The following is a 26,475-nucleotide window of genomic DNA, read 5'->3' as shown; positions in this document are numbered from 1 at the left end:
CACATTCCTTTGACCCATATACCCTTCTTCCACCCCTGAAATATGTGAGACATGATGCTGCGACTCTTGGTCATGCCTTCTTCACATCCTGATACCATCAAGTCGGCATTTCGTCCTGCTATAAAAACGTATTCATCTTAGTCAAAAGATTTTCTTCATGCAAACCTGGTCTTATAGGTTAAAGACAAGTAGCCTATCCGTAACTGTCCAGCGAGAGCGGGGTGGGGTACGGGTGTGGGGTAATTTTTTCATCTTAAAACCTAATACAGTAATGAGAAAATAATGAGGCACTAATGAGAAAATATCTATAACTACTTTCAAAATTTAACTTCTGAACGAAGAAAGTGACGCAAACAAATGGAAAACAAACAACAGTCCTCTCGGCAGGGGTCAAATACCTAGAAACAAAGTAATGTGTTTAGAAATATATTTGACTATCTCTGCGCATTCGTTTGTTTTAAACATCATGTGCAGACGAAACTGGAAGACGAATACTCGGCACCATACGACGGCGAAGCGCCGCTACACCCATGAAGTTTGTCCGGTCGCGTCTGCCGTAGTTCACACTTCTTGTTGACGTTCGCGTTTCGCTCACGACCGAAGCGGTCCGGGGACGGACTGTAGTCGCAGTTCATCGATAAACGCGGACAAAACGCGGTGCGAATGGCGTCCAACGGTGGCATTCAGATCCCTAGCCGCCTGCCGTTGCTGTTGACCCACGAAGGAGTGCTATTACCCGGCTCGACCGTGCGCATGAGCGTGGACTCGGCCCGGAACATGCAGCTGGTGAAGAGCAGGCTGCTGAAGGGCACGTCGCTGAAGAGCACCATCATCGGAGTGCTCCCCAACACCAGAGACCCCCAACACCACACCGACCCGCTCCCGTCCCTGCACAGGTGAACCCAGCGGAACCTCAGTGGGTTCGGTCAGAGGCAGGGACGCATTAACGCTTTTATATCGCTAGCCAGTTGGCTGACAGTAATGGGGGTGCGTGTCTTTCTTTCTGTTTATAATTGGACATGAAATCGTGTCCGTGTGGGAACGCTGCATATTCTGGCAGGTTCACTGCTGCCTTTGCTGGACTTTAACCTGCAGTTAACGGTGCTGTCCATGTTGGGCAGCTGATAACGTTCCTGTGCACTTTAGTCCGGGTTAGACCCGCTTCACGGTCCTGTCTGCTGCTTAAATTATTAGCAAAGTATTAGTTAAATATTTGTTCTGCCAGATTTTTAAAGTCGATTCTTGTGTCTTTGGAGAAGAGTATACTAATGGTTGCTGATGAGGCAGAGGGAATATTCAGATATCGTTTGATTTTTTTGAAGGACTGTAATCTGACATGGATGTATTTAAACGTTTATTAGACAAATATGTCCTCTGTTAACCGCCTGTATCTCAAATTTTAAGTTTTTCAGTCAAGTTTACAGGAAAGCACCAGATCTGCAGACAAAATATTTTTTGTGGATTTGTGGAGCTTTAACTGGGCCATTAATGAAAGATACTGTCAGACAACAAGGTACAGATATTCCTTGCAGTTAAAGTTGGGGGGCTGACAACGTCTCTGTCTGTGAGAGGGTCTTATAACCCCAACTTGCTCCAAAATATAAATATTTGACCTTGTGTTGTCTCAGCATTGGCACAGCGGGCCTGGCGGTGCAGGTTGTGGGCAGTAACTGGCCGAAGCCACACTACACGCTGCTCATCACGGGCCTGTGCCGGTTCCGAGTGGCCCAGCTCCTGCGTGACCAACCCTTCGCCGTGGCCGTGGTGGAGCAGCTGGACAGGCTGGAGCAGTACACGGAGGGGGAGCAGCTGGACGGAGAGCTCAGGGAACTCGCCCAGAGCTTCTACCAGGCTGCCGTGCAGGTGTGTGTCCTGTCAGTCCTGCATGTTGCAAAGTGGAGACTCTATGGATCAGGCTTGTTTGTCTGGCTGTATTTAGCAGATTTATTCATCAGCCCCGTGCAGTCCACCAGACTCATTGTGTGTGTGTGTGTGTGTGTGTGTGTGTATGTGTGTGTGTGTGTGTGTGTAGCTCGTCGGGATGTTGGACATGTCCGTACCTGTGGTGGCCAAGCTGAGACGGCTGCTAGACAGCCTGCCCAGGGAGACCCTGCCTGACGTGCTCGCTGCCATGATCCGCACCTCCAACACAGAAAAGCTCCAAGTGCGCCACCTGCTGGGGGGTTTGGTCGTCTGCACCATGATTGTAAAATGCATGGTGTGCCTGGACGGCACTTTACTCGCCCTGTTTTCACTGTGCTGCTTGCTGCATAATGAAGTTCATCGAGAGGTTTATCATGTGTGTTTGTGTTACAGCGATTGTGTTTGTTCATATTGTCGGTAGGTGCTGAATGCTGTTGATCTGGAGGAGCGCTTTAAGAAGACTCTCCCTATGCTCACCAGGCAGATCGAAGGCCTGAAACTGCTACAGAAGACCCGCAAACCCAGACCTGATGATGACAAGAGGGTATTCAGCCTGTCAGTTGTTCCCTGAGCCATTCCCTCCCTCAGCCTGTCAGTCCTCCCCCCCTCTCAGCCTGTCAGTCCTCCCCTCCCTCCCTCAGCCTGTCAGTCCACCCCCCCTCAAACTGTCAGTCCTCCCCTCCCCCCCTCAGCCTGTCAGTCCTCCCCCCTTCTCAGCCTGTCAGTCCTCCCCTCCCTCCCTCAGCCTGTCAGTCCTCCCCCCCTCTCAGCCTGTCAGTCCTCCCCACCCCCCCTCTCAGCCTGTCAGTCCTCCCCTCCCTCAGCCTGTCAGTCCTCCCCTCCCTCAGCCTGTCAGTCCTCCCCTCCCTCAGCCCGTCAGTCCTCCCCTCCCTCAGCCTGTCAGTCCTCCCCTCCCCCCCCCTCAGCCTGTCAGTCCTCCCCTCCCCCCCTCTCAGCCTGTCAGTCCTCCCCTCCCTCAGCCTGTCAGTCCACCCCCCCTCTCAGCCTGTCAGTCCTCCCCACCCCCCCTCTCAGCCTGTCAGTCCTCCCCTCCCTCAGCCTGTCAGTCCTCCCCTCCCTCAGCCCGTCAGTCCTCCCCTCCCTCAGCCTGTCAGTCCTCCCCCCCTCAGCCTGTCAGTCCTCCCCTCCCCTGACCACTACCGCGTCTCGCAGGTGTTGGCCATCCGCAAAGGTGGCGTCTTCCCTGGGCGGCAGTTCTCTCTGGAGGAAGACGGCGAGGATGAGGATGGTGATGACATGGCTGTGTTGGAGAGGAAGGTGAAGGAGGCGGCCATGCCTGAGCCGGCGTTGCACGTCTGTCAGAAGGAGCTGAAGCGGTGGGTGCTGGTCCTCCACCCTCTCCCACCAACCAACCGCTGCTCCACCCACTCACCCCTCCTCCCACTCACCCCCTCCGCCCACTCACCCCCTCCGCCCACTCACCCCCTCCGCCCACTCACCCCCTCCTCCCACTCACCCCCTCCTCCCACTCACCCCCTCCGCTCACTCACCCCCTCCGCTCACTCACCCCCTCCTCCCACTCACCCCCTCCTCCCACTCACCCCCTCCGCCCACTCACCCCCTCCGCCCACTCACCCCCTCCTCCCACTCACCCCCTCCGCTCACTCACCCCCTCCTCCCACTCACCCCCTCCAGCCCCTCCACTATTATGATGCACGTTTGCACTCGGATGGTGCAGACCCAACTGTTCACAATGTTACAATAAGCACTTCACACCTTCTCACGTATCACCTGTTGGAGAACCTGTGGCAGGACAGTTCAGAATCCTAAATAGCACAAGTTGAAGAGGACACGTAGTTTGGCATGTTAATATGCACCATCGCCTTCAAATGTCCTGTGTGCATGTTGTCTGATGTATACTGCATGCGTGTGTAGTCTGAAGAAGATGCCCCAGTCCATGCCGGAGTACGCCCTCACCCGCAACTACCTGGAGCTCATGGTGGAGCTGCCCTGGACCAAGAGCACCACAGGTGAGGGAGTTGTGCTCACCTGACCCAGCAGGAGGACGGGTCTGCCTCGTTTGGTTGAGTAAAGGTGAAGAGAAGGTCTGGCCTGGTGTAGCGTCTGCAGCTGTGCCCTGAAAGGGCTTTATGCAACATCATACTAAGACTGGTTGTATATCATGCTAGAGGGTTTATACACAGCTGGTGATTAACCTGCAAAGAACGTTTAACAGATTATTCTTCATCATTCCAAATATATTCTGCACAATCTGTTCACTGCAGAAACTTTTACACAATGTTTTCATTATTGTAACATAATGAGAAACCCGGAGGATGCTTGCTGGCGGGAGGAAAGGTTCAATAGAGGACCGCAATAAGACAGGTGTGAGGAGTAAACAGATGGGGCCAAAACACAAGCACAAACAGGCAGAAGGTGTAGAAATCCGGTAACGCAAACAGGGTATAGAGTCAAAATACAAAAGTTAGCTTCAGTAACGATTAGCAAGATTCAAAGAATAAAGCTCTGTAGTTCAAAACCAATGAGTGATTGGTAATGCTTCACAACTGACTGTGAGAGTCTGAGATGTAGACGTGACAGAATGAGGAACGGCTGAGTCTCCAATCAGGTGACGTGGTTCTCCATCTTTGGTGTTGGGGTTGCTGGGAAATAGGGCTCCCAAACTGCTGGCAGGTTTTACTTGGTTACTGGACTTTATGCCCTGCTGTGATGGCATTTTGTGGCCAACAGAGGGAGACCTTTACCATGTATTACTGAGAGATTTGCACTAGAGAGGAAAAGGTGTTATTTTTATATATACTGTACATTTTAACAGTATCTTCCATAGCCATTAGGGGGAATGTGTTGTTGCATTCTGAGACTGTAGAGTGTCAGTAAACTCCATCTGGAGGGGGTCTCGGGTTAATTCTCTCTTTTACAGAGGTATCTTCCTCTTTATAGCTTTTGACTGTGTATTTTATCCCCTCTCACTCTCAGTGTAAGAGCGCACACACACACACACGCGCACACAGTCTTTCTGATACGTTCCAGATGGGTATCAGGCCTTAGGACAGGAATTCTCTAAACACAGACTCATGTGGATGGATTAGAGATGCATGTAGTCCGTCACTCCCAGCGTTCACGTGTGGTGGTGTGTAGAGGGCTACTGTCGGCACTCTGAGAGTATGAATGAGGGAGGGAATCGATGATACTTTAATTTTACGTACTGTACATCTGCAAGGTGCCATATCGCAGTATGTGGAGTATATGTAGCAGAACACGCTGAAGTTTATGGGCCAGCTGTGGCCGTAAATAATCCGTTCCTCTGACACAATGCCCAGATTCCTTTCACCTCCACTTGCACTCTTGTATGGGTGGATTGTGCACAAGGCGTCCGCTGTTCTGTCCGGCCCGTGACTGGACTCGCTTGCGCCCCCTGCAGACTGCCTGGACATCCGTGCTGCACGGGTTCTGCTGGACAACGACCACTACGCCCTGGAGAAGCTGAAGAGACGCGTGCTGGAGTATCTGGCCGTGCGGCAGCTCAAGAGCGCCCTCAAGGGGCCCATCCTGTGCTTCGTGGGGCCGCCCGGCGTGGGCAAGACCAGCGTGGGCCGCTCCATCGCCCGCACGCTGGGCAGGGAGTTCCACCGCATCGCCCTGGGAGGAGTGTGTGATCAGTCCGACATCCGAGGTCACAGGTAGCAGGGACGAAAAGGCTTTTCCCTTGTGTGTGTGTGTGTGTGTGTGTGTGTGTGTGTGTGTGTGTGTGTGTGTGTGTGTGTGTGTGTGTGTGTGTGTGTGTGTGTGTGTGTGTGTGTGTGTGTGTGTGTGTGTGTGTGTGCGTGCGTGAGTGCGTGAGTGAGTGAGTGAACTAACCCTGGTAGTGGAGTCGTAGTATCCAGGTAAAGGGATTCACAGTAGTTTGGTCTATTTATCTTGATGGTGCAGCCCTGCTGTGTGTGCCCTGAGTTTCATGTTAACACGTAAGGGTAAGTGATCAGCCGCTTGTGTTTTGACCCAGTTCGCTACCACTTTACTCAGGTAGGACAGTCTGCAGAAAGCTTGAGATGTTGACCTTGGTGTGTCTAGTGCGAGAGCTACAGTACACAGCCCTCAGGAGAGAGGGGGGAATTCTGGTTCTGGAGAACACCCCAGACATCAGACGTGGGCGGCCCGTCTGACTGGAGGCCCTTAACAGACCACAGGAATCGCAGAATCCCCCTGGGGCAGTGCAGGTGGGGCCACACTGGGGTACTGAGGTGCAGATTCATTAGACATGGAATAGCTGGTAGGACAAATGTATATGTGCATGTGAAGTGAATAGAAAGGATATTTTAAGCTCCTGGAATATAAAAAAAAGTCCCACCCACACACTCCCCCACCTCACACACTCCCCCTCCCCCACATACTCCACACACACTCCCCCTCCCCCACATACTCCACACACACTCCCCCTCCCCCACATACTCCACACACACTCCCCCACCTCACACACTCCCCCTCCCCCACATACTCCACACACACTCCCCCTCCCCCACATACTCCACACACACTCCCCCTCCCCCACATACTCCACACATACTCCCCCACCTCACACACTCCCCCTCCCCCACATACTCCACACACACTCCTCCACCTCACACACTCCCCCTCCCCCACATACTCCACACACACTCCCCCTCCCCCACATACTCCACACACACTCCCCCTCCCCCACATACTCCACACATACTCCCCCACCACACACACTCCCCCTCCCCCATATACTCCACACATACTCCCCCACCACACACACTCCCCCTCCCCCACATACTTCACACATACTCCCCCACCTCACACACTCCACACACACTCCCCCACCTCACATACTCCCCCTCCCCCACATACTCCACACACACTCCCCCACCTCACATACTCCCCCTCCCCCACATACTCCACACACACTCCCCCTCCCCCACATACTCCACACACACTCCCCCTCCCCCACATACTCCCCCTCCCCCACATACTCCACACACACTCCCCCTCCCCCACATACTCCACACACACTCCCCCTCCCCCACATACTCCACACATACTCCCCCACCTCACACACTCCCCCTCCCCCACATACTCCACACACACTCCCCCACCACACACACTCCCCCTCCCCCACATACTCCACACATACTCCCCCACCACACACACTCCCCCTCCCCCACCTACTCCACACACACTCCCCCTCCCCCACATACTCCACACATACTCCCCCACCTCACACACTCCCCCTCCCCCACATACTCCACACATACTCCCCCACCACACACACTCCCCCTCCCCCACATACTCCACACATACTCCCCCACCACACACACTCCCCCTCCCCCACATACTCCACACATACTCCCCCACCACACACACTCCCCCTCCCCCACATACTCCACACATACTCCCCCACCACACACACTCCCCCTCCCCCACATACTCCACACATACTCCCCCACCACACACACTCCCCCTCCCCCACATACTCCACACATACTCCCCCACCACACACACTCCCCCTCCCCCACATACTCCACACATACTCCCCCACCTCACACACTCCCCCTCCCCCACATACTCCACACACACTCCCCCTTCTGCCAAATGGGAAGACCAGCAGAAGACCACAGATAACACATTTCTGTACTGCTGTATACTGAGTTTAGTATAGCTGTGAGAACCTGGTGATTTCAAGTCGAATATAGCATTTCTTACAGACTATGCTTACAGCAAAAATAATAATTGTAATATTAATTATTTACATGTAAATCTGTATTATTATTGATTGTGTATTCATCATTTTGTATAAACCTACAGCCTATATTCTTTGGTTTGAACATTTTCTGATGTATGATTATTTTCGGGTGCTAAACTGTTTATTGTATAGCACTGTGTGTAATTCAGTGAGGGTTGGTGTACGTCACTGAACACCGTACTGTAACCAGAGCACCAACACCTGCAGCTGGTGTGTGAGCTCATCTTTTGATGATCTTCTGATCTCTTGTCTGTATGGAGACCAGACAGAAAGGGTTTGGGTTGAAGCCCACGAGTTGGGACAAGTCCCTGAGTTTCCCTCTGAGCACACGCCCCTGATCCCACCCCTGACCCCACCCCTGAACCCCAGCGCTGGGTGTAGCTGTGGTAACGTCTAGCCTTTTAGGGTCCCACAGTCAGCCACAAGTGTTGTTTTATCGCCCGAGTACGTGTTGTGTTGTGTCTCTTCTCCCACTGGATTTAACAGGGCTGGTGGTTTATAGTAACCTCAGTGCCTCCCACTCATTGTGTGTGTGTGTGTGTGTGTGTGTGTGTGTGTGTGCGTGTGATTGTGTGCAGTCCCGGCCTGTCTCCTGATCGTTGGGTGTGTCTGAGGCAACAGAGCGGGAGGGAAAGCCCGCGTGTTGCTCAGCCCACGTGCTTAACACTCTTAACACTCTGTGTGCTAATATTAGCCACTGTGTCACAATGAGTCATCAGACCCAGTGAGCTGCGCTGTCTCCCCCGTCTGTCCTCAGGAGAACCTACGTGGGGAGTATGCCTGGCCGCATCATTAACGGCCTGAAGACCGTCGGCGTCAACAATCCCGTCTTCTTGCTGGACGAGGTGGACAAATTGGGCAAGAGCCTGCAGGGAGACCCTGCTGCCGCCCTGCTGGAGGTGAGGGGAAGTGCACAACACAGAGGGAGCTCTGGGGCGTTTATACCCACCTGCCCCGGCGGGGCTCTCTGCACTGGTGGTTTAGGCCTTGCATTGCACCATTTAACAGTAAACAGTTTGATTCGCTTATTTCTGGTTTTTGAATATGTTGCTTAGCAATGGACAAAGATCTACAACATCCTTCTGTGAGCGATACCACACCAGGAGTTTAAGATCTGTCTTCCAACATGGCTTCAGATAACACTGACAACAAATACACCATGAGTTATGATGATGATGATGATAATGATGATAATAAAGAGCAGTAAATTATTTTTCCAGCATCTAATAAGCCATTAAACTCTCTTTGTCTCTTTCTTCTTTTCTCTCTTTTGCTCTTTCTCTCTCTCTCTCCATACACTATCTGGTCATAACCAGGTTCTGGACCCAGAACAGAACCACAGTTTCACTGACCACTATCTCAATGTGCCCTTTGACCTCTCACAAGTCCTCTTCATTGCCACAGCGAACACCACGGCAACCATCCCCCCTGCCCTATTGGACAGAATGGAGGTTATCCAGGTGCCAGGTCAGAGTTCACAGCTGAGAGGTCATGATAGCACAAAGGGATCATCAAAGGAGGGCACCGCTTACTTGGAACTATTGAAGATTGATCTCTGATATATTGATCGCTGATTTTCATATCAATAGAACACATTGTAATTTATTCTGCAGCATAGCAGATGGCTTTGTAATTTTATGAATGAAAAATGTAAATAATTGTGACTTTTGTGAGTGTGTGTGTGTGTGTGTGTGTGTGTGTGTGTGTTCTCATTTCAGGGTATACCCAGGAGGAGAAGGTAGAAATCGCACATCGACACCTGATCCCCCATCAGCTGGAGCAGCACGGCCTCACCCCTCAACAGCTCCAGATTCCCCAGGACACCACCCAGGAGATCATCATCAAGTAAAATATCTCTCTCTCTCTCTCTCTCTCTCTCTCTCTCTCTCTCTCATATGCAGTGAGGGCTGAAGGGATAGATTACTGTATCCAGACGAATAAGTGGTGTCAGCAGGGTGTACTCAGAGGTGCTGATCCAGACAGTCAGACAGAGAGAGAGAAATAAAGACAGTGTGACCCACATCTCCACCCACACACTTAGTCCCTACTGTTACAGCTCCTTTAATTAGTGAGTCAGTCTGGCAGGACTTTTGAGTATGAAGAGTGAACCTCGGGCCCAGAGGCATGCTGGGTAACTCAGAAGAGAGAAGGCAGGTTTAGGTGGTAGTGGTATTCTGACATGAAGAATGGCTTCGGACATGAAAGCACCATTCTCTGTTGGATGATCTTGCGTGAAAAAAGTCAGTGTATGAAACAAGGCAAATCAGCACTTTTTTTATTCTAGAGAAAAAACAAAACACAAACTTAACAAAAATGTCACATTTCTGGAGATCTTAAACGATGCAGGTTTTGTAACAGTTAATTACTTAGGCAGCCAAAATAAATCAATATGTGACCTTAGGATACAGCAGTAGAGCGTGTGTGTGTGTGTGTGTGTGTGTGTGTGTGTGTGTGTGTGTGTGTGTGTGTGTGTGTGTGTGTGTGTGTGTGTGTGTGTGTGTGTGTGTGTGTGCGTGCGTGCATAGGTACACGAGGGAGGCAGGGGTGCGGTCCTTGGAGAGGAAGATCGGGGCCATCTGTCGGGCAGTAGCTGTGAAGGTTGCTGAAGGCCGTAAGATGTGGAAAGCGGAGTCGTCTGGTGAGAGTGGGGCAGGTACGACTGGAACTACCTCCACAGGGCAGTTAGGATTATAGCTACCCCACTGGTTCTCTCTGCAAGGAATGTCCCCAGCTGAACTAAACTCAGTGGAAGAAAGCTTTAGTTTCTCATGCAAAGTGTGTATGTGCGTTAATTGTATACTCAGAGTAGTTGGTGATTAGTGGCACTTTACATACGCAAATAAAGAGAACCGACCTGGACAGTCACTCCAAATAAAACCAGACTCGCATGCTGCAGTTTACACAGCAAAACTGCAGCACGAAGACAAAGAGCCCCACGCAGACAGAAAGGCAGACGCGAGTCACACCTCAGCCCACACATGCTCACAGACCAGAGCAGCATGGCCTTCTCTGTAGGGCAGTGCACACACGCCTGTCATCGGGGTATTCAGCAATGCGCCAGAGGGGGCGGAGCCATCATCCTCGTAGCCCTGCCCCCTCCCGTGGTCTGAGCAGCTGCCATGCGGATCCTAACCCAGTTAACCCAGTTGGGGGTGCAGAACCCCTGCACAGCCCCACCCAGCTCCCCTCCCCTCCGTGGTCGGGCCATGGCAGCAGACCAATTGAGAGGCTGCTGCCACTCCCTTTAGTTGACTTCTACCCGCTGAGTATGCCTGTCTGTTGCCAGGTAACCGTTATGTAATTAGTGGACAGAATAAAGCGCTTAGGGGTGTGTGTGTGTGTGTGTGTGTGTGTGTGTGTGTTTGTGTGTGTGTGCGCGCGTGTGTACGTGAGTGATCGGAGACGTGGGCCTGCTTGTCCTGCTTCTGTTTGTTGTTGACTAAACGTTGATCATGATATTGGCATAACCTGATAACACACTAATAGAAATCTAATAGTACACGGCTGTTTCATTATGGGGATGACTCCATAACAAATCTAATAGTACACGGCTGTTTCATTATGGGGATGACTCCATAACAAATCTAATAGTACACGGCTGTTTCATTATGGGGATGACTCCATAACAAATCTAATAGTACACGGCTGTTTCATTATGGGGATGACTCCATAACAAACAAACAAACACGCTTCAACAACTTTTAGCGGCGGCGATATCTGCCTCCATGACACACACGGGCTCTCTTTGTTCAACACTGAATGCTTACTGTTGTCATGTCATTACCAGTCGAGTCACATGACCTGTGGGCAGCTGTTGGCATGTGCATACTAACGAGCCCTGCCAGAGCCTGGAACACCACACACACACACACACACACACACACAATGATTTACACACTGCCTGTAAGCAGATGTCTCCCTGAGGCTAGCGCTGTCATTATGTCCAGTCCACTGTTCCATCAGCCTGTCCAGATGAAGAGGAACACCTGCTCTCTCCGCCCGTCCTGGGCCTCCGTGCTCACGCCCGTAACCCCCCTTTAACCCTAGGCTCCGCCCCTTCCACCTCGCACCCGTGTCTTCATCCAGCCTGGTACCTCTCCACATTCACAGCTTCAGAGCAGAAGAGGTGGTGGAGCAGAAGGCTGGTTACAACATTAAAATATTACCCTCCCTCTGCTTGCTTGACCAGGTCTGTCGCCATCTACTCGACGTGCATTGATCTGCTGGGTTTTTAATCTAAAGTGCTGAAAAGAGAAAAAGAAAAACCCGTCAGGAAATATTTCCTCCCTTCCACTTTCCTTCAACCGACCCTTGCATCCCTCCATCAGGTCCGGAGCGGGTGGAGAAGAGTGAGGACTCTAACATCGCTGCTCCTCCAGAGATGCCCATTGTCATTGACCATGTTGCCCTGAAGGACATTTTGGGACCCCATATTTTTGATATGGAGGTGATATTTTCAATTATCTACACCATGTTCAGTGCTTTCCTTTCTTTCTTTTTTTTCTTCTCTCAACCAATGGGGTTGTTCTCCAGAGCCCTGGCCTAGGGGAGGCGGGGCCTGAGGGGGCCCCTGCATTCCAGATGTGGGGGTTTGTGGGGAGGTGGACTGCTTAAGAGGATCTTGCTTGTACGGTAAAGGGGGGTGATGTCCATTTATTTTTGCATAGATTTGACGTGTGTGTGTATGTGTGTAGGTGTCTGGGCGTCTCACGCTCCCAGGCGTAGCTATAGGGCTGGCCTGGACTCCTCTGGGTGGAGAGATCATGTTTGTGGAGGCCAGCCGTATGGAGGGGGAGGGGCAGCTGACGCTAACGGGGCAACTGGGCGACGTGATGAAGGAGTCGGCTCATCTGGCCATCAGCTGGCTCAGGAGCAACGCCAAGACCTACCACCTAACCAACAGTGAGACACACACACACACACACAGTGAGACTTGCGCATGGTCATTCAACATTTTAATGAGACTACTAGCACGCAGACGTCTTTTGTCAGCTGTGTCACTTCATTAGGTTCCTCGAGGCACTGAGGGCTCTGGGATGGTTGAGTTCTAGTTTCCCTGTGTGAAACCATCTGCTCTGCTCCACCCAGCCGCTGCGTAGCGCTGCTCTGATTTGTTGCGTGCGGGTGTAGTTGCAGGCGGTGCCGACCCCTTGGAAGGCAACGACATCCACTTACACTTCCCGGCGGGCGCCGTCACCAAGGACGGGCCCTCTGCCGGCGTTACCATAGTAACGTGCCTCGCCTCCCTGTTCAGTGGACATCTGGTGCGCTCCGATGTGGCCATGACCGGAGAGATCACCCTGAGGGGCCTCGTGCTGCCGGTCAGCACACTTTCACCACGGTTCTCCAACACTTTATCTTAACCACACACAACCCTGTGGGCTCAGCCATGATTGACCTTGTTAGGATACCTATGTCCAAGAAGCTGATATGAAGTATTGTGAATTTGAGTGGCCCCTGCTTTTTCCTCAGGTGGGAGGCATTAAGGATAAAGTGCTGGCAGCTCACCGGGCTGGTCTCAAACGGGTCATCCTCCCCAAACGCAACGAGAAGGACCTGGAGGAGATCCCTGCCCACATAAGTGCACAGCTGGACTTCATTACCGCCAGCACCTTAGACGAGGTCCTCAACGCTGCTTTCGAGGGGGGGTTCCCAGCTGCTACCATCACTCATCCCCAGATCACCAGCAAACTCTGACACCCCCCCCCCCCCCCCACACACACTGAAAAATCATGCGGTTCTATAGATCTCTGCGAGGCTTTTTGATCCTCTGCTCTCTGCCTTTTTGCTTTTTAAATCTTTCAACTTGAATAGCAGAGTAGGCCAGTAATTCTGTGTTCTAACAGGTACAAGAGATCTTGTGTTCAATTAATTACTTTATTGGTAATTATACTGAAAATGAATTTTTTTTTAGCACTGAAAGTATTCATTATATAATTATGAATATAATATAATTATAAAGTATATTAACAAAGTGTTATCGATACTGTTGAACAGACCCCATGGTGATTCGAGGGAATGAGTTGCACAACAGACATGTTCATCACTATTAACCACAAGCCAATAAAGGGTTGAGCATTTGTACAAATCAATACGAGTGTACATGAAGTACAATCAGTTATGAGTTCCATTTATGTGCAGTTGTCTCTAGTGTTTGTTTAAATAAATAATAAAATTGTGACTTCCACAGTGACATTTTCACTTTGTTAGGCTGTCTAGTGGCCTCGTGCAAACACCCAGGGTTCTCCATTCCACACGTCCCTGTTCGCAGACACCTGACGAAGCTTCGGCTTGACAAGCCCTTACCAAAGCTGGTGGACAAGTGTAGAAAAGGAAGAGCTAAATAAACAAGCTAACACGAGGTATGAAAAAGATAGATTTATTTAATGGCAAAATAGAACAAAAATGAGAAGAAACATTAAAACGAAATAAAAAACAGGACCAGCAACAGTACAATGAATCCACAGAGATGTTTGGCTTGTGTGTTCACCCACTCCTCACAAAGACAGACGAACGCAAATAAAACCTTACAAAAAGAATAGACAAGGTCTTCTGAAGAACACCACTATATACAAACACTGAAGATTAGCCACAATGTTACAACTGCCTTTTCATTCATTTTTCTTATTTTCTTATAAGTCATTACAAAATGATAATAATCTCAATAATAACCGTCGACGTTGCCCTCTTTCCTGGTCTCATTCAGTTCAGCCTTTCTCCCCCCCACACTTGAAAAGCCCACCTGATCACCATTTCCAAATCACTGCGTTTGTTTGACTATGGCCTTGTGCGTGCTGTACAACCTAAAGAACGATATTTTAAAAACCAAATGACCGTCACCGATGCAAGACTGCTGCTGTTAACACCCAGTTAGGAAAAGAAAGGAACTGGAGGTGGTGGTCAGTCTTTAGGGGGAAACTGGGAGTGAGGACTTCAGAACGGATGTCACGTCAAGGCGATCCAGAAAGCCTCCCGCCAGACCCTGCGTAGAACAACGCTGCAGTGACGTTCAGCTGAAACAGGGATGGTCAAGGTATGGGGGTGTCGGCGTCTGAAAGGTGTTAACTGGGGAGAAGGGGGCAATAAAACTCGACAAAACAAAACCTAAAAAGGTTGAAACAAAAGTTAGTGTTTAATTAAGAAAAACAAACAAAAAAACCTTTTGGGGTGGGGATGGGGAGATAATGGGGCAGTAACATCTAGGGATGATTCTCCTTTTGAGCGAACCCCACCCCAGAATCTACGAGCAGCTCCACCCGTCTACTCCACCACTCCTTCAATGGTCTGCACAGACGAAGCCGACTGCACACAGTCCTTTGCAGAGCCCCTCCATCTGCGAGGGCAATGCCAGATGCTCTCCGGACTGCAGGATACATTAATTATTTAACTTATAATAATAATAAATGATAATAATGATATTGTAGCATAAAATTAAAAGCCCAGGTATAATGTCCAGTCGAAAGTGCCAAGCATTGATGAATTCTTGGAACGTACAACAGCAAAACGTTTCCTGGGTTAGGTACACCCACACCCCCCCTCCCAAACCCCCTGCCCAGGGTACAATTCAAGATGTCCCATGGTGGTGTGAAATGTTTAAGTGTATGTGTGTGTATATATGTGAGTGTGAGTGTGTGTGTGTGTGTGTGTGTGTGTGTATGTGAGTTAGTCCTAACAGTCCTCAGCACATGGATATGGTTACGTTGATGCCCAGGTTGCCGTTCTCGGCGAACAGCTGGGCGATGGAGGTGTCAAAGACGAGGCAGTCACTGTTCATGATGGCGGTGGCGATGCCCTCGTGGATGGAGCGTGGCGTGGCCTCCCAGGTGAGTCTCCGCCGGTGCCCGTTCAGCTCCAGGCGGTAGGCGAAGTTCTCCGCCTGCTTCCTGGTGCCGATGAGCTGCACGATGGCGAAGAACTGCTGGTGGCCGTCGTATTTCTCCTGCTTCTCCAGCACCAGCATGAAGTGGAAGCCGAAGCAGGACTGCATCATGACCCAGTCCACGGCGCCGGGCAGGTTGATGTCCGTGGCCAGGAAGACGATGTCCTCGCCCTGCAGGGTGGTGATGGACTTGTGCTGGTGGAGGAGGTGGGGCATGACGGCGTCCAGCGAGCCCTGCCATTTGCAGGAGGCGCCGGGGCAGGGGCAGGAGTACGGGCGGAACTCGCACAGCTCCTCGTGCTCCGCCTTGTCCGTGTGAGGCAGGGTGACCTCGCAGCCGGAGGAGGCGTACTTGCAGGGGAACAGCACCGAGTTGGCCACCTTCTCCATGGCCAGGTTGCGGATGGAGCCCAGGGGGGCCCCGGCAGGTGGGGCAGCAGGTGAGCTTGGGCCGGCAGTTGCTGCACACCAGGTGGCCGCTCTGGCACTGCAGGATGGGCGGCAGCACATAGTCGAAGCAGACGGGGCACTCGAACAGGCTGGCCAGGTCGCTGTTGGAGGCGGTGGTGCCCGTCAGGGTGGGGACGCGCTGGGAGGGGGCACACTTCGAGGTTCCTGTGGGCAGCGCTGTGGCAGTCTGGCGACTCATTTCTGAAGACCAGACAGACGGAAGAGAAGAGCGAGAGAGAGAGGTGAAGAGAGAGGGAGTGGTGGAGAGATGGACACCAAGAAGAAAATGGAGCAGATTAAACAGAGATAGATCACTTATCATAAACTGAGAGGTGAGAGAGACCAACAGGTACGACGGACATGGTTCATAACGGTCAACATCAGCAATGATCTCCACGTAAGTGAGACTACAAAGGCAGTGGCCCTGATGCTGGACCTTGGCCCTGTTGTGTCTGAAATGGCAGTGGTATTAAACACAACCCTTGGATACGCGTTTACTTCACCGATCCACTCGGCGTTTGGGCAACACGGCAGAGCTGCAGATCGTGGTCAGTGCAGCCAGCCTGAAGCTGCAACACAGACGTGATTGTCTCGTTTCCCTTCAACAGATCCCAGATACCGTGATCTACTTGCACTGATGATGCCAGACACAGGCCTCCGGGAAGAGCTCGGGGCAGCTATTTTTGGTTCGGACACAAGCTCAACGCTTCTTAAAAAGGCGGATATGGAGCGTGGCTACAATAGACTGCCTTTTTGCTTGCTAAAGGCTTGTTCCTATGGCAACGGACTGTTGCAGGGGTACGTGTGTGTGTGTGAATTGAGGATGAGACGACAGCTGGATTTTTCCCTGTTGCAGGGCAAAAGCAAAAGGAGCGACTCGTACACTGTACACAGCCCGTACACTGTGCTGCCATCCGTCACCCAAAGCAGCGTGCCTGTAGTACTGCCCCCTGCTGGGCAGCAGGGCGTACACCCTGCCCTGTTCTAGCCAGGTAGTAGCATCACAGAACATAATAACAGAGCCCAGGAGGCTAGGAAGAATGAACTTGGAGAGAGAGAGAGAGAGAGAGAGAGAGAGAGAAACTGACTGGGAAGGATGGGGGAGGGGTGGATAGCTGTGTGCGCACATAGGTGGCTCAGAGACTGCTTGTAAACACATCTGCTGTGATAAACCCAGTGTAATTTTAGCCCTCTTACACAGTCACAGCCAAAAGCAGCACAGAGCCCAACAGGTCTGCAGCTAGCCCCATATAGAAGAGCTGAAACCCGGGGAGAACGCAGGAGTGCAGCAGGAGAGCTGCTGGTACCAGGTGTGTTAGGCTCTCCGACATCACTGTTGGAAGTAAACATTTTGTACTTGTTGGTCCATTCAAGCCAAACACATTTTGCATTCTACATGTCGGAGGAGGATGAATCTGTTTGGCCCTGTTTAATCACATACGTGTGTGTGGCCCAGTGGGGCATAGCTGAAATTGAGCAGCAGAGAGTGCGTCTGAACGCAGTCAAGTGAGACATGCCAGCCTCCACTCAGAGTGTGTGTGTGTGTGTGTGTGTCGCTCGGCCCAACGAACAGATCCAGTCCAACTCCAGCAGACACCACCGAGGAGAAAATATGCACCCTGTCCACACATGGAGCAATACTTTTCCTTTAGTGAGAGGGACGAGGAGTCCAAATTAATTGGGCTTTGGAAGCGTGGGCCTTTGTCCAGGACGTGTGTGTATGGTGGAAGGTTAGTGCTGGCCAGAAAGGGCCAGCTCGCTGAGAGGAGTGTTTATGGCTGCAGACTAACACGACACAGTTGGAGTGCAGAATGTGCAAATGCCAGACAATAACCCCCCCCCCTCCCCCCAACAACAACAACAACAACAACAACAACCACCTCAGACAGGAATCACTACCTCTAAGAGAACAAAAACATTCCTTGTCAGTAGAAAACAAAAAAAAAAACAAAAAAAAAAAAAAAACAAAGGTTAGCAGTGACCTCCTGTGGGGTGTTCAATATTTAATCACTGTAATGAAATAAAAGACCAACATGTGGAAACGGTCTGGGCTGCAATCCGGCCGTCACTGCCTCCATTATAACCAGATAATTTCATTTCCTTTCTGGACATTTAAATTCTATTTGATAATGTAGATTATAGCGTAAATCTTAAACTGTAGAAGCACAAATTCCTGAGTTTGTCATTCTGCATTTTGTAAACAATATTGTCGTTCTAGACCAGTGACTCTCACTCCAGACCTTTGAATGGACCAGATGACCGACACCTTCAGCTCGGTTCCAGCTTCCAGCCCACCGGGTCTTCAGAGGACATGAGTCCTACTGCGTGTCTACCAATTCTCCTGCTACTGGGTCATTTTAACAGAGGTGGCACAAACTCTGATGCCAAGACACCACTGCCAAGCGCCAACGGATGGCAGGCATACACCATGATCGTTTATCCAGGTCTATAAACCAGATCCATAACTATTTCTAAAACCTAAAATGATGACATACAAATTCTTATATTTGGTACAGTGCCAATACATTACTAAATAAAGGTCATTTTTCTTAGGAGGGTAAAAGCACTGCCATCTGAGGGATTTGTTGGTTGTTGAAGTTTAAAAGGCTTTGGGCATTTCTGATTCTCTTTGTTGTCTACAACAACAACAAAAGGCCCATCACAGTTCCAGGATGGAGCGGTGGTGATCTGTTCTGAAAGCCTGGAATTCACATCAAACAGGAAATCCTGTAAACCCACAGGAAGCTGGATCCCCAATGTCAGCTCCTGTAATGGAATTAACGAGCCAAAGGTCACCCAGAACAGAGCACATAACCCAGCACAGAACCGAGCTCACACATGGGGGTTATTACTTGTGTAGTTTTATACGCAGATCACACAATATTCCAATTACGTCACTGTTACATCACGCATTAGCAGTGCCTCTACAGTGAACGTGCCTCTCTCTCACATCCTTAAACAGGCGACTACAGTACGATTATCTCCTGCCATGGCAACTCCAGGTTAATTCCTGTATTTTGTGGTTGTCAAACTTTAGACCGCAGTGGTGCTTCATACTCTGAGTAAAAGTTAAACCTGATGGTTTTCAACACTGTATCCTCCGGCGGCATAAACAACTTATGGGGGATGACTCGGCAATATTTACAACGCACATACTGAAACGGCCACGATGGATTGGATGTATTAAAATGGGTACAAGCATGCACAGTATTTCCTTTCTGCTACAAACTAAAGATTGCTGCCAGGGAAAAAGAAGAGAACCTCTCCCAGAACGCGATGAAGTTGATCTTAAAGAAGCTACACTGCTGCAACGGCCACGTAGCTGGGAGCCACGCTGGGAAACAGGGCTCTTCTGCTCACTACAGAGCCAAATCTGTGTGCGGTGTGTAGCGTGTGCGGTGTGTTTTCTTGTGCCTCCAAACACGGAGAGCCGAAAGCACTGCGCTGACGTTCACAACAGGCGAAGGCTTGGGGCAGAGACTTCATAGACATTGATATCTGTGGTTTCATTCAATTAGGGATGAGGCTTAAATTTCCTTATGACTATGAACACACACACACACACACACACACACACACCCACCCACCAATATGGCACTTTGGCATTTTGATATTTACATTAATATCCAAGAGTGCTGCTTCTGTGCAAACTGAAATTAATCCTCCTTTCACTATGCATGTAGGCTTAGGTCAGGCCATTTTTGCATCAGAAAATTCTTCTCACTGCAGTAGCTATTAACACTATACAATCAAAGTTTTGAAAAGTACAGATAGTAATTCAGTTAATTCAATTAAAAGTGGATGGCAAGCTGAGAGAGAGAGAGAGAGAGAGAGAGAGAGAGAGAGAGAGAGAGAGAGAGAGAGAGAGAGAGAGAGAGAGAGAGAGAGAGAGAGAGAGAGAGAGAGAGAGAGAGAGAGAGAGAGAGAGAGAGAGAGAGAGAGCGCAAGGTAAGAGGGCGACAGGCAGCAGTGAGGTGTGATACAGGTTAGATCTGGTGAAGGCAGTTTGTAACAGGACACGAATCTCGCAGGGAGCGCTAACAGAAGGTCAGAGGGCACGGCGGTTGGGTGAAAACGAGATGCCCTTCTGCTCCAGATGGTGACAGAGCAGAGAACAGTGCCACACACGTGCAGTAGCTAATCCAACCTTCCACATCACCCAACTTTCTCAGTCCACACGGACCACATACTACCAGCATGAACTTAAACCCACCAGTTGGCAACGGGCCAGGCAAGTTATCAGGACTAGAATTTCAAGGAACTTCATTATCAACAGCAGCAAAACAAACACACAGGGTTTACCTTCGTCCATATGATTCCCAAGTGAGGCGATCTTCTTCTCTTGAAATGTGTGGACCTCTGGAAGGAGAAGAGTGAGAGAAGTCAATAACAAGTCAAGTCGAGCACCACCGCATCACATGTGCCCAGTTTCTGTTAGACAAGTTACCTTCTCTATTCAACGAGACTGGCTTTACCTGAAAGATGAAACTGGATTTCAATTAACCTTGTACACGACAGGTTCTAAGCCCAAGGACACGGTAAGTACACACGCACACACACAATTCCCCTCAAAGCAGTTAGACTAAAACTAGGCTAAATTTTGTTAAACCAGTCCCAACTGGTTTGTTTTTTGGTTTTGTTTTTCTTCCACACTCCTTCCTGTAGCTGTAGCATATGCAGACTGCAGCCACGCCCTCCTCTGGTGGCTCACAGGCCAGACCGCTCACTCCATCTTCCTGCTAGGTGCTTCACCACTCCACATCAGCTCCTGCCTTTAATATTTCAACAGATACAAATGCTGATGGATCAAATTTTTCCTCATGATACATTCAGTGCTTTAAGAGCTCTAAAGCCTTAAGAGCTCCAACTGTGAAACTGGGAGACCACTGAACATGGCTTTAGACTTGCAACTCATCCAGCGTGCTGCTGTTTATGCTTTATATAATAATAAAGCCTTTTAATACAGGAAATCTCAAACACACAAGTACAAACAAACATGCTGTGTGTGTGTTGTGAAATACGTTATGAACATCCCACTGCACAAAAACAAACCCCAAAACAAAAATGTGCATGTCTAAGAAGATAAAGCAGGATCCAGCCAAGATGCGAAGATCAGAATCCAGCACTAGAGGTAAACACCTGAGATGTGCGCCCGTGTGTGGTTCATCACCAGAGGTAAACACCAGAGATGTGCACCTGAGTGTGTGTGTGTGTGTGTGTGTCCAAGATGCCCTGTGTGTGGTTGACAGAGAAGCATGTGGCTCTCCAGTCAGTGAGTCAGCACTACCTGCGGGGGCGGGCGTGTCCCGGCCTGCCCAGTCCTGCTAGTTGGTTTACTACTAAGCACATTTGTGCTATTGTTGCTACTTAAACATTAAGGATCACACAACTGAGAGGGGGGGGGGGGGGGGGGGAGTAAAAAAAGATACAATAGAGGGAGTAGAGTTGAGATGTGCTGGAATCTTAAGGAAACCAATGCCAAAGCAAATACAGTGTTTTCTCAAAACTGAAAACTTCCCTGCTTTGTCCAACATTGTGCCTTTCAGACGACTGTCCCACATACACACACACCACCATGGAATTTAACTAGAGGTCAGAGGTGGTAAACACAGCACACACACACACACACACACACACACACACACACACACACACACACACACGGAGCGTGGGGGGTTGCATGAGAGATACGCGAAGTGACAACATTCCACGCGGGCTGTCTGACGTCGGCAGGCGGACAGCCGTCTGCAGGCACACAGTGGCTTCCTGTTACCTTTAGGCTTGCTGGCAGCTCGGGCAGCTATGCAGGTGAAGATCTTGAGCACGCCTTTCCACGAGCACACGGGCCGCAGCCTGAACGTGGGCGGCATGGGAAGCAGAGCAACTCTTCATGGCAAACTCCTCTCAGACAGACGCGCCCACCTGGCGGGGCCCCTGTGGCGCTGCCCGGGAAGCCTGCCGGACGTGGTCACAGAACCCTCGCTTCTCTCTGCTCCACGCTCAGAACCTCGCCCTTCATGGGGACGGAGGGAGGATCGGTCACTTGCGCGTTCGCACACACGAAATATCCAAGCGATCGTTTAGAGACATCTAGAAGGGGCAAGCGGCAAAGTCCCCAAATCCCAACGGCCCAGCAGGAAAAGCCCAGGGAAGGGTGGAGGAGTGGAAGATTAAAATGAAGGGGGGGGGGGTCTCTGTAATGCAGGAATGTTACAGAAGTATATCCACTTCTCAGTGCCTAGAAGGAAGTGTGAATGAGAGCCCAAGGGGGGAGAGAGAGAGAGAGAGAGAGAGAGAGAGAGAGAGAGAGAGAGAGAGAGAGAGAGAGAGAGAGAGAGAGAGAGAGAGAGAGAGAGAGAGAGAGACAAGAACAAGAGCGAGAACAGAGGAAGAGAGAAAAACAGACACAGCAAGGCAAGCCCCCCCTACCCAGTGTTGTCCAAGAGCAGATTCCAGTGGTGGTGTGAGACCACTCCCAGGTCTCTCCACATATCCTACGAGAGCTCCAGAGGAAAAACCAGGTAGAAGGAAACGCTGGTTGTAGCGGAGCGATGAAGAGAAAAGGAAGAGTGTGGTTACACTTCTGCCACTGCAGCCTGTGGGCTGAGGAGTCGAATATCAGAGTGGAGTCAGCGTGCATGTGTGTGTGTGTGTGTGTGGAGCAGGAGGAGGACCATGATCCTGGGCCAGGCTCAGATTACATAGTCCCATAGCTCCGCCTCTTCCTCTGGCTTCCTGCTCTGACCATGCAGGCCAGACCTGTACTCTGCACTACACCGACCCCTACAGGAGAGGCCACGCAGCAGGCCCACTGGACGGCTACACTCCTCCACCTACTCACACCGTGTGATCACTTTAATGGGGAAGCCTTCTCTGTTGCTCCACCCACAAGGCTGCCACGCGGTTTATAGTCAAACAAGTCATAATCCTCCCACTACACATGTGCTCTGCTCTGTGAGTCATGTCAGCCTTCACTGACCTTCATTATCGACCTGGTTCTGATCACCACGCAGATTTGACTCCAAATATACATAAATAACGTTTACACAACACTTCTGAATATAGCATTTTCTAATGCAAAATAACCAGACAACACCCGCAATGAAAATAAACACTTGTGAAAGACACTGGAGACATGGCACACGTGGAGTAGAGAAGAGAAACTACCATCAGTCACTCAACACGTGTGCACCGCTCAGACTGTAAAACCAACAGGACGGCTGTGGCTTTACCTAATAAACTAGCAGCTCCGTTTCTAATACCCATCTAATTTACAATTCAAATGGTAGTGACTAGGCAGTGAGAACATTCCTATATTCCTATGCAGTTAACCCAACACTCAACAGGTCTAGTTTGTGACAAAAAAATAAAAATAAAACACTAAACATTAAATTTCAGAATTCTACACGTTCTAGCCAGGTTTTTACGAGCCACATTACACACATGACCCTTCTCCCTCACCATCATCTATTATAACTGGAGGGGGGGGCATTTTCCACCTCCATTTAACCAAATGTCTGCTTTACATTTGGAAGGGGCTGGTGCCAGCCGTGGCTCCTGAAGCTGCCACTTCATGGTTCTGAGGTGCCACCTGCTGGTGTTTAGATGGTGAGGCCAGATTAAGAGAGGCCTACACTAAAACCAACTGATGATTTGCTATTACCACTGCCATCTTGACTAAGAATAGGCTGGACCTTTGTCTGGGAACATCCTCTTGTTTCCACGACATACAAGATTAGCAATGAGCAACAATATATAGTCAAGTACTCAAACAGCCAATAATATTCACAATATGTAAAAATGAACAAAAGCAGAACCATCAAACCAGGTTACCAGCCTCTACGATTGTGTGTAGGCTACCTCTGCCAAATACACACACACGCACTCACACGCACTCACACACACACCCACACACACCCACACACACCCACACACACCCACACACACCCACACACACCCACACACACCCACACACACACACACACACACTAATATAAGTCTAATAGACTTGACCTTTCTGCTTCAGGAGGCCACGTTAATGCCACAGATGACCGCAGAAGAAATACACAACAGCAGTGGTCGCGGCTACAAGGCCCCCGTTGTCTGATATGACCTTTGTGTTCAGCGGTGCTGTCAAAACCTGAAAGTGATGAGACAGGACCACCCCTTCATCTGCTAAAGTTCATCTGACATCTTCTGAATCACCTCATCAATACACAGTACACATCAGGGAATCTAGGCAGGCAAACTCTTATTTAAAAAAAAAGGGCAGTATGAATGCCTTCCTGATTAAAAGAGAGAATCTTCTCACCTCTCAGAAACACTAAATGAGCACTGCAATTGAGACAACAATGACATTTCAGCCCTATCAATGACCTATTGATGCTACAAACCTGACAACACACAGCACCCTCTTGAAACGTCAGTGACCATTTGATCACTCTTTGTGTGTAAAGTTTCACCCTTACAAAGGTTACATGCAAAGGGCGTCTGGTTCACACACACGCCACCAAGAACGACCCAGTCAAAACCACAATATTTATTACCAGTCTTCGCAAGATTGCTATGTGTAATCACTCATACAGCACATAGATTAATTATACACCAGAGATTATTTGTGGATGGTTTCATAAAGGACACAAATGTATGGAATTTAAATGTGAGGTTTATAATAGACCTGTCCTTTGTGCAAAGGACAACATACCATATGGAAGCAAAAATCAGATGTCTGACCAGGAAGGTCAATTAGAAAGTTTTTTTTTTAAAGATGAAACTGAAAGATAAAATCATCTGTATTCTGCTGCTCTGAGAACAGTCCCACCTCAAAGCTCTGTGGAACAACATGGAGCCTGCAGGTCTTTGTAGAAGCAGATTGCAAGAGCAACACTTCAGACACCAGGATGTAAAACAGGTTCCCCATGGAACATGTGCGTTGGTGACAAGGCAATCACTTTCACATAAAGGCCTGTGATCGCTGCCATTGTCTTTCAAAGACAAAGAGGTTGTGACCAAGTAGTCTAAACAGATGGCCCTTTCACATTTTGCCCTCTGGGTAGAGACCTCCCGCACCTGAAGTCCTAACACTTTCACAACCTCAAATAAGAACACCGAAAATGCTTATACCTCCACCAAGAGACAACACAAATACAAACTGGGCATTCCAAAAAGTGTATTCCCACTAAATATACAAACACACAAACTTGTAAACACGTCTTCAGTATTTACATTTAGGGGTCCAGGGATTTAAGTTCCATCACCCTTTTAGAATCTAGAACTGGTCACATCACACCGTTGTACAAGACATGTAACATCAAAACAAACATGTTCAGATTAAACAAAAATTAGAACGCATGCTCCGCAAATCTCGTTGACATTTTTATTTGATGTGGATACATCCACAGCAGAAATAAACATGACAACAACCAACCAGTCTGAATGTTTGTTTGCATGTCAAAGCACACATACCGCAAACCTGGATAGAGCTACTGGTGCTGAGGGAATCTCTGGATACAACAGGAGAACATGGACATATTAGGGGTGTGGAAGTTAACTAGATACATCCGCCAAAGCTGAAGAAACCGATTAACATAAAATGTCAACATGACAGAAGAAGTCTTGGTAACTGGAAAGGGTCAAAGGACAGATTAAGACTGTATGCAAGATGTCAGTCAGTGTAAACCAAGACAGGAAAGGAAACCAACATTTTCCATGACCTGAAGAGGTACCGTCAAAGTGACCTTCACCCTAGGGTGATGGTGCGGTCCACGTCCACCCATCCAGGAGTTTTAGCAGCACTAGCGGAGCTGCACCAAAACAACAACCAAGCGTGTTTTCTTTGGTGGCCATTACCCCCATATGAACGGGGACCAAGAAGCTCAGACATGCCACGTGTTGATGCAGCATGATGACTGGTTTACAGTGTTCACCGTTTGCAGCTTTCTACCGTTGAAGTGTTTGAGAGATGGAGGTGCAGTACATGATCCTTCCTCCTTTATTACATTACAGCTGGATTTAAATGTCGGGGCCTCTGGGAGACATTTGTTTACTTTCGTTTTGGTTGCACCTCTGCAAACATTTGGAGTCGTTTGTGGAACTGGTACTGGATTTTGTGATGGTAGCTTTTAATTAAGCTAAGAGTCATTTTTATTTAGATTATTTTAACATTATGCAAGCCAAGCTAATTTTTGGCATTTATATTAGTCCATTTTTGAACATGTACTACATTTTAAAGATGAACTAATCAACAGGACTCTTCAAACGGGCAGCATTACCATATCATATATCATGATGGAGCCAAAAGGCAAAGTTCTTGATTTACTGGTCAATCTACGTTCCTCTCACCTATGGTCATGAGCTCTGGGTACCGAAAGAGTGAGATGGCGAATACAAGTGGCTGAAATTACTTTTCTCCGCAGGGTGTCCGAACTCTGCTTTAGAGATAAGGTGCGGAATACGGTCATCCGGTAGAGACTCTGAGTAT

The 26,475-nt window shown here is 49.5% G+C and overlaps 2 protein-coding genes across 3 annotated transcripts; one reads left to right on the top strand and one right to left on the bottom strand.

Moving 5' to 3' along the window:
* Positions 1-516: 516 nt before the first annotated feature.
* Positions 517-13,851, top strand: lonp2 (lon peptidase 2, peroxisomal). 2 transcript variants are annotated; one of them, XM_076990839.1, is made up of 15 exons: positions 517-896; positions 1,629-1,863; positions 2,033-2,164; positions 2,345-2,467; positions 3,097-3,260; positions 3,820-3,914; positions 5,327-5,585; positions 8,424-8,565; positions 8,983-9,133; positions 9,385-9,511; positions 10,192-10,319; positions 11,995-12,113; positions 12,361-12,568; positions 12,797-12,987; positions 13,139-13,851. In XM_076990839.1, the coding sequence occupies exons 1-15, from the start codon at positions 664-666 to the stop codon at positions 13,361-13,363; spliced, it is 2,532 nt and encodes an 843-aa protein (XP_076846954.1). In that variant the 5' UTR covers positions 517-663; the 3' UTR covers positions 13,364-13,851. The 2 variants fall into 2 exon arrangements, with proteins under 2 accessions (XP_076846954.1, XP_076846955.1); XM_076990840.1 differs by having other exon boundaries at positions 851-987.
* Positions 13,852-14,029: 178 nt separating this feature from the next.
* siah1 (siah E3 ubiquitin protein ligase 1) lies at positions 14,030-23,885 on the bottom strand. The gene is given in 4 exon segments (XM_076990837.1): positions 14,030-15,962; positions 15,964-16,196; positions 20,298-20,354; positions 21,769-23,885. Coding segments are annotated over 4 exon segments (1,005 nt in total). The 5' UTR covers positions 21,866-23,885; the 3' UTR covers positions 14,030-15,344.
* Positions 23,886-26,475: the final 2,590 nt, after the last annotated feature.

This window comes from Brachyhypopomus gauderio, chromosome 2, assembly GCF_052324685.1.
Source record: "Brachyhypopomus gauderio isolate BG-103 chromosome 2, BGAUD_0.2, whole genome shotgun sequence".
Classification (NCBI taxonomy): Eukaryota; Metazoa; Chordata; class Actinopteri; order Gymnotiformes; family Hypopomidae; genus Brachyhypopomus; species Brachyhypopomus gauderio.
Note: the sequence above shows the minus strand (reverse complement) of the source record. Positions and strands in the feature narration are given on the sequence as shown.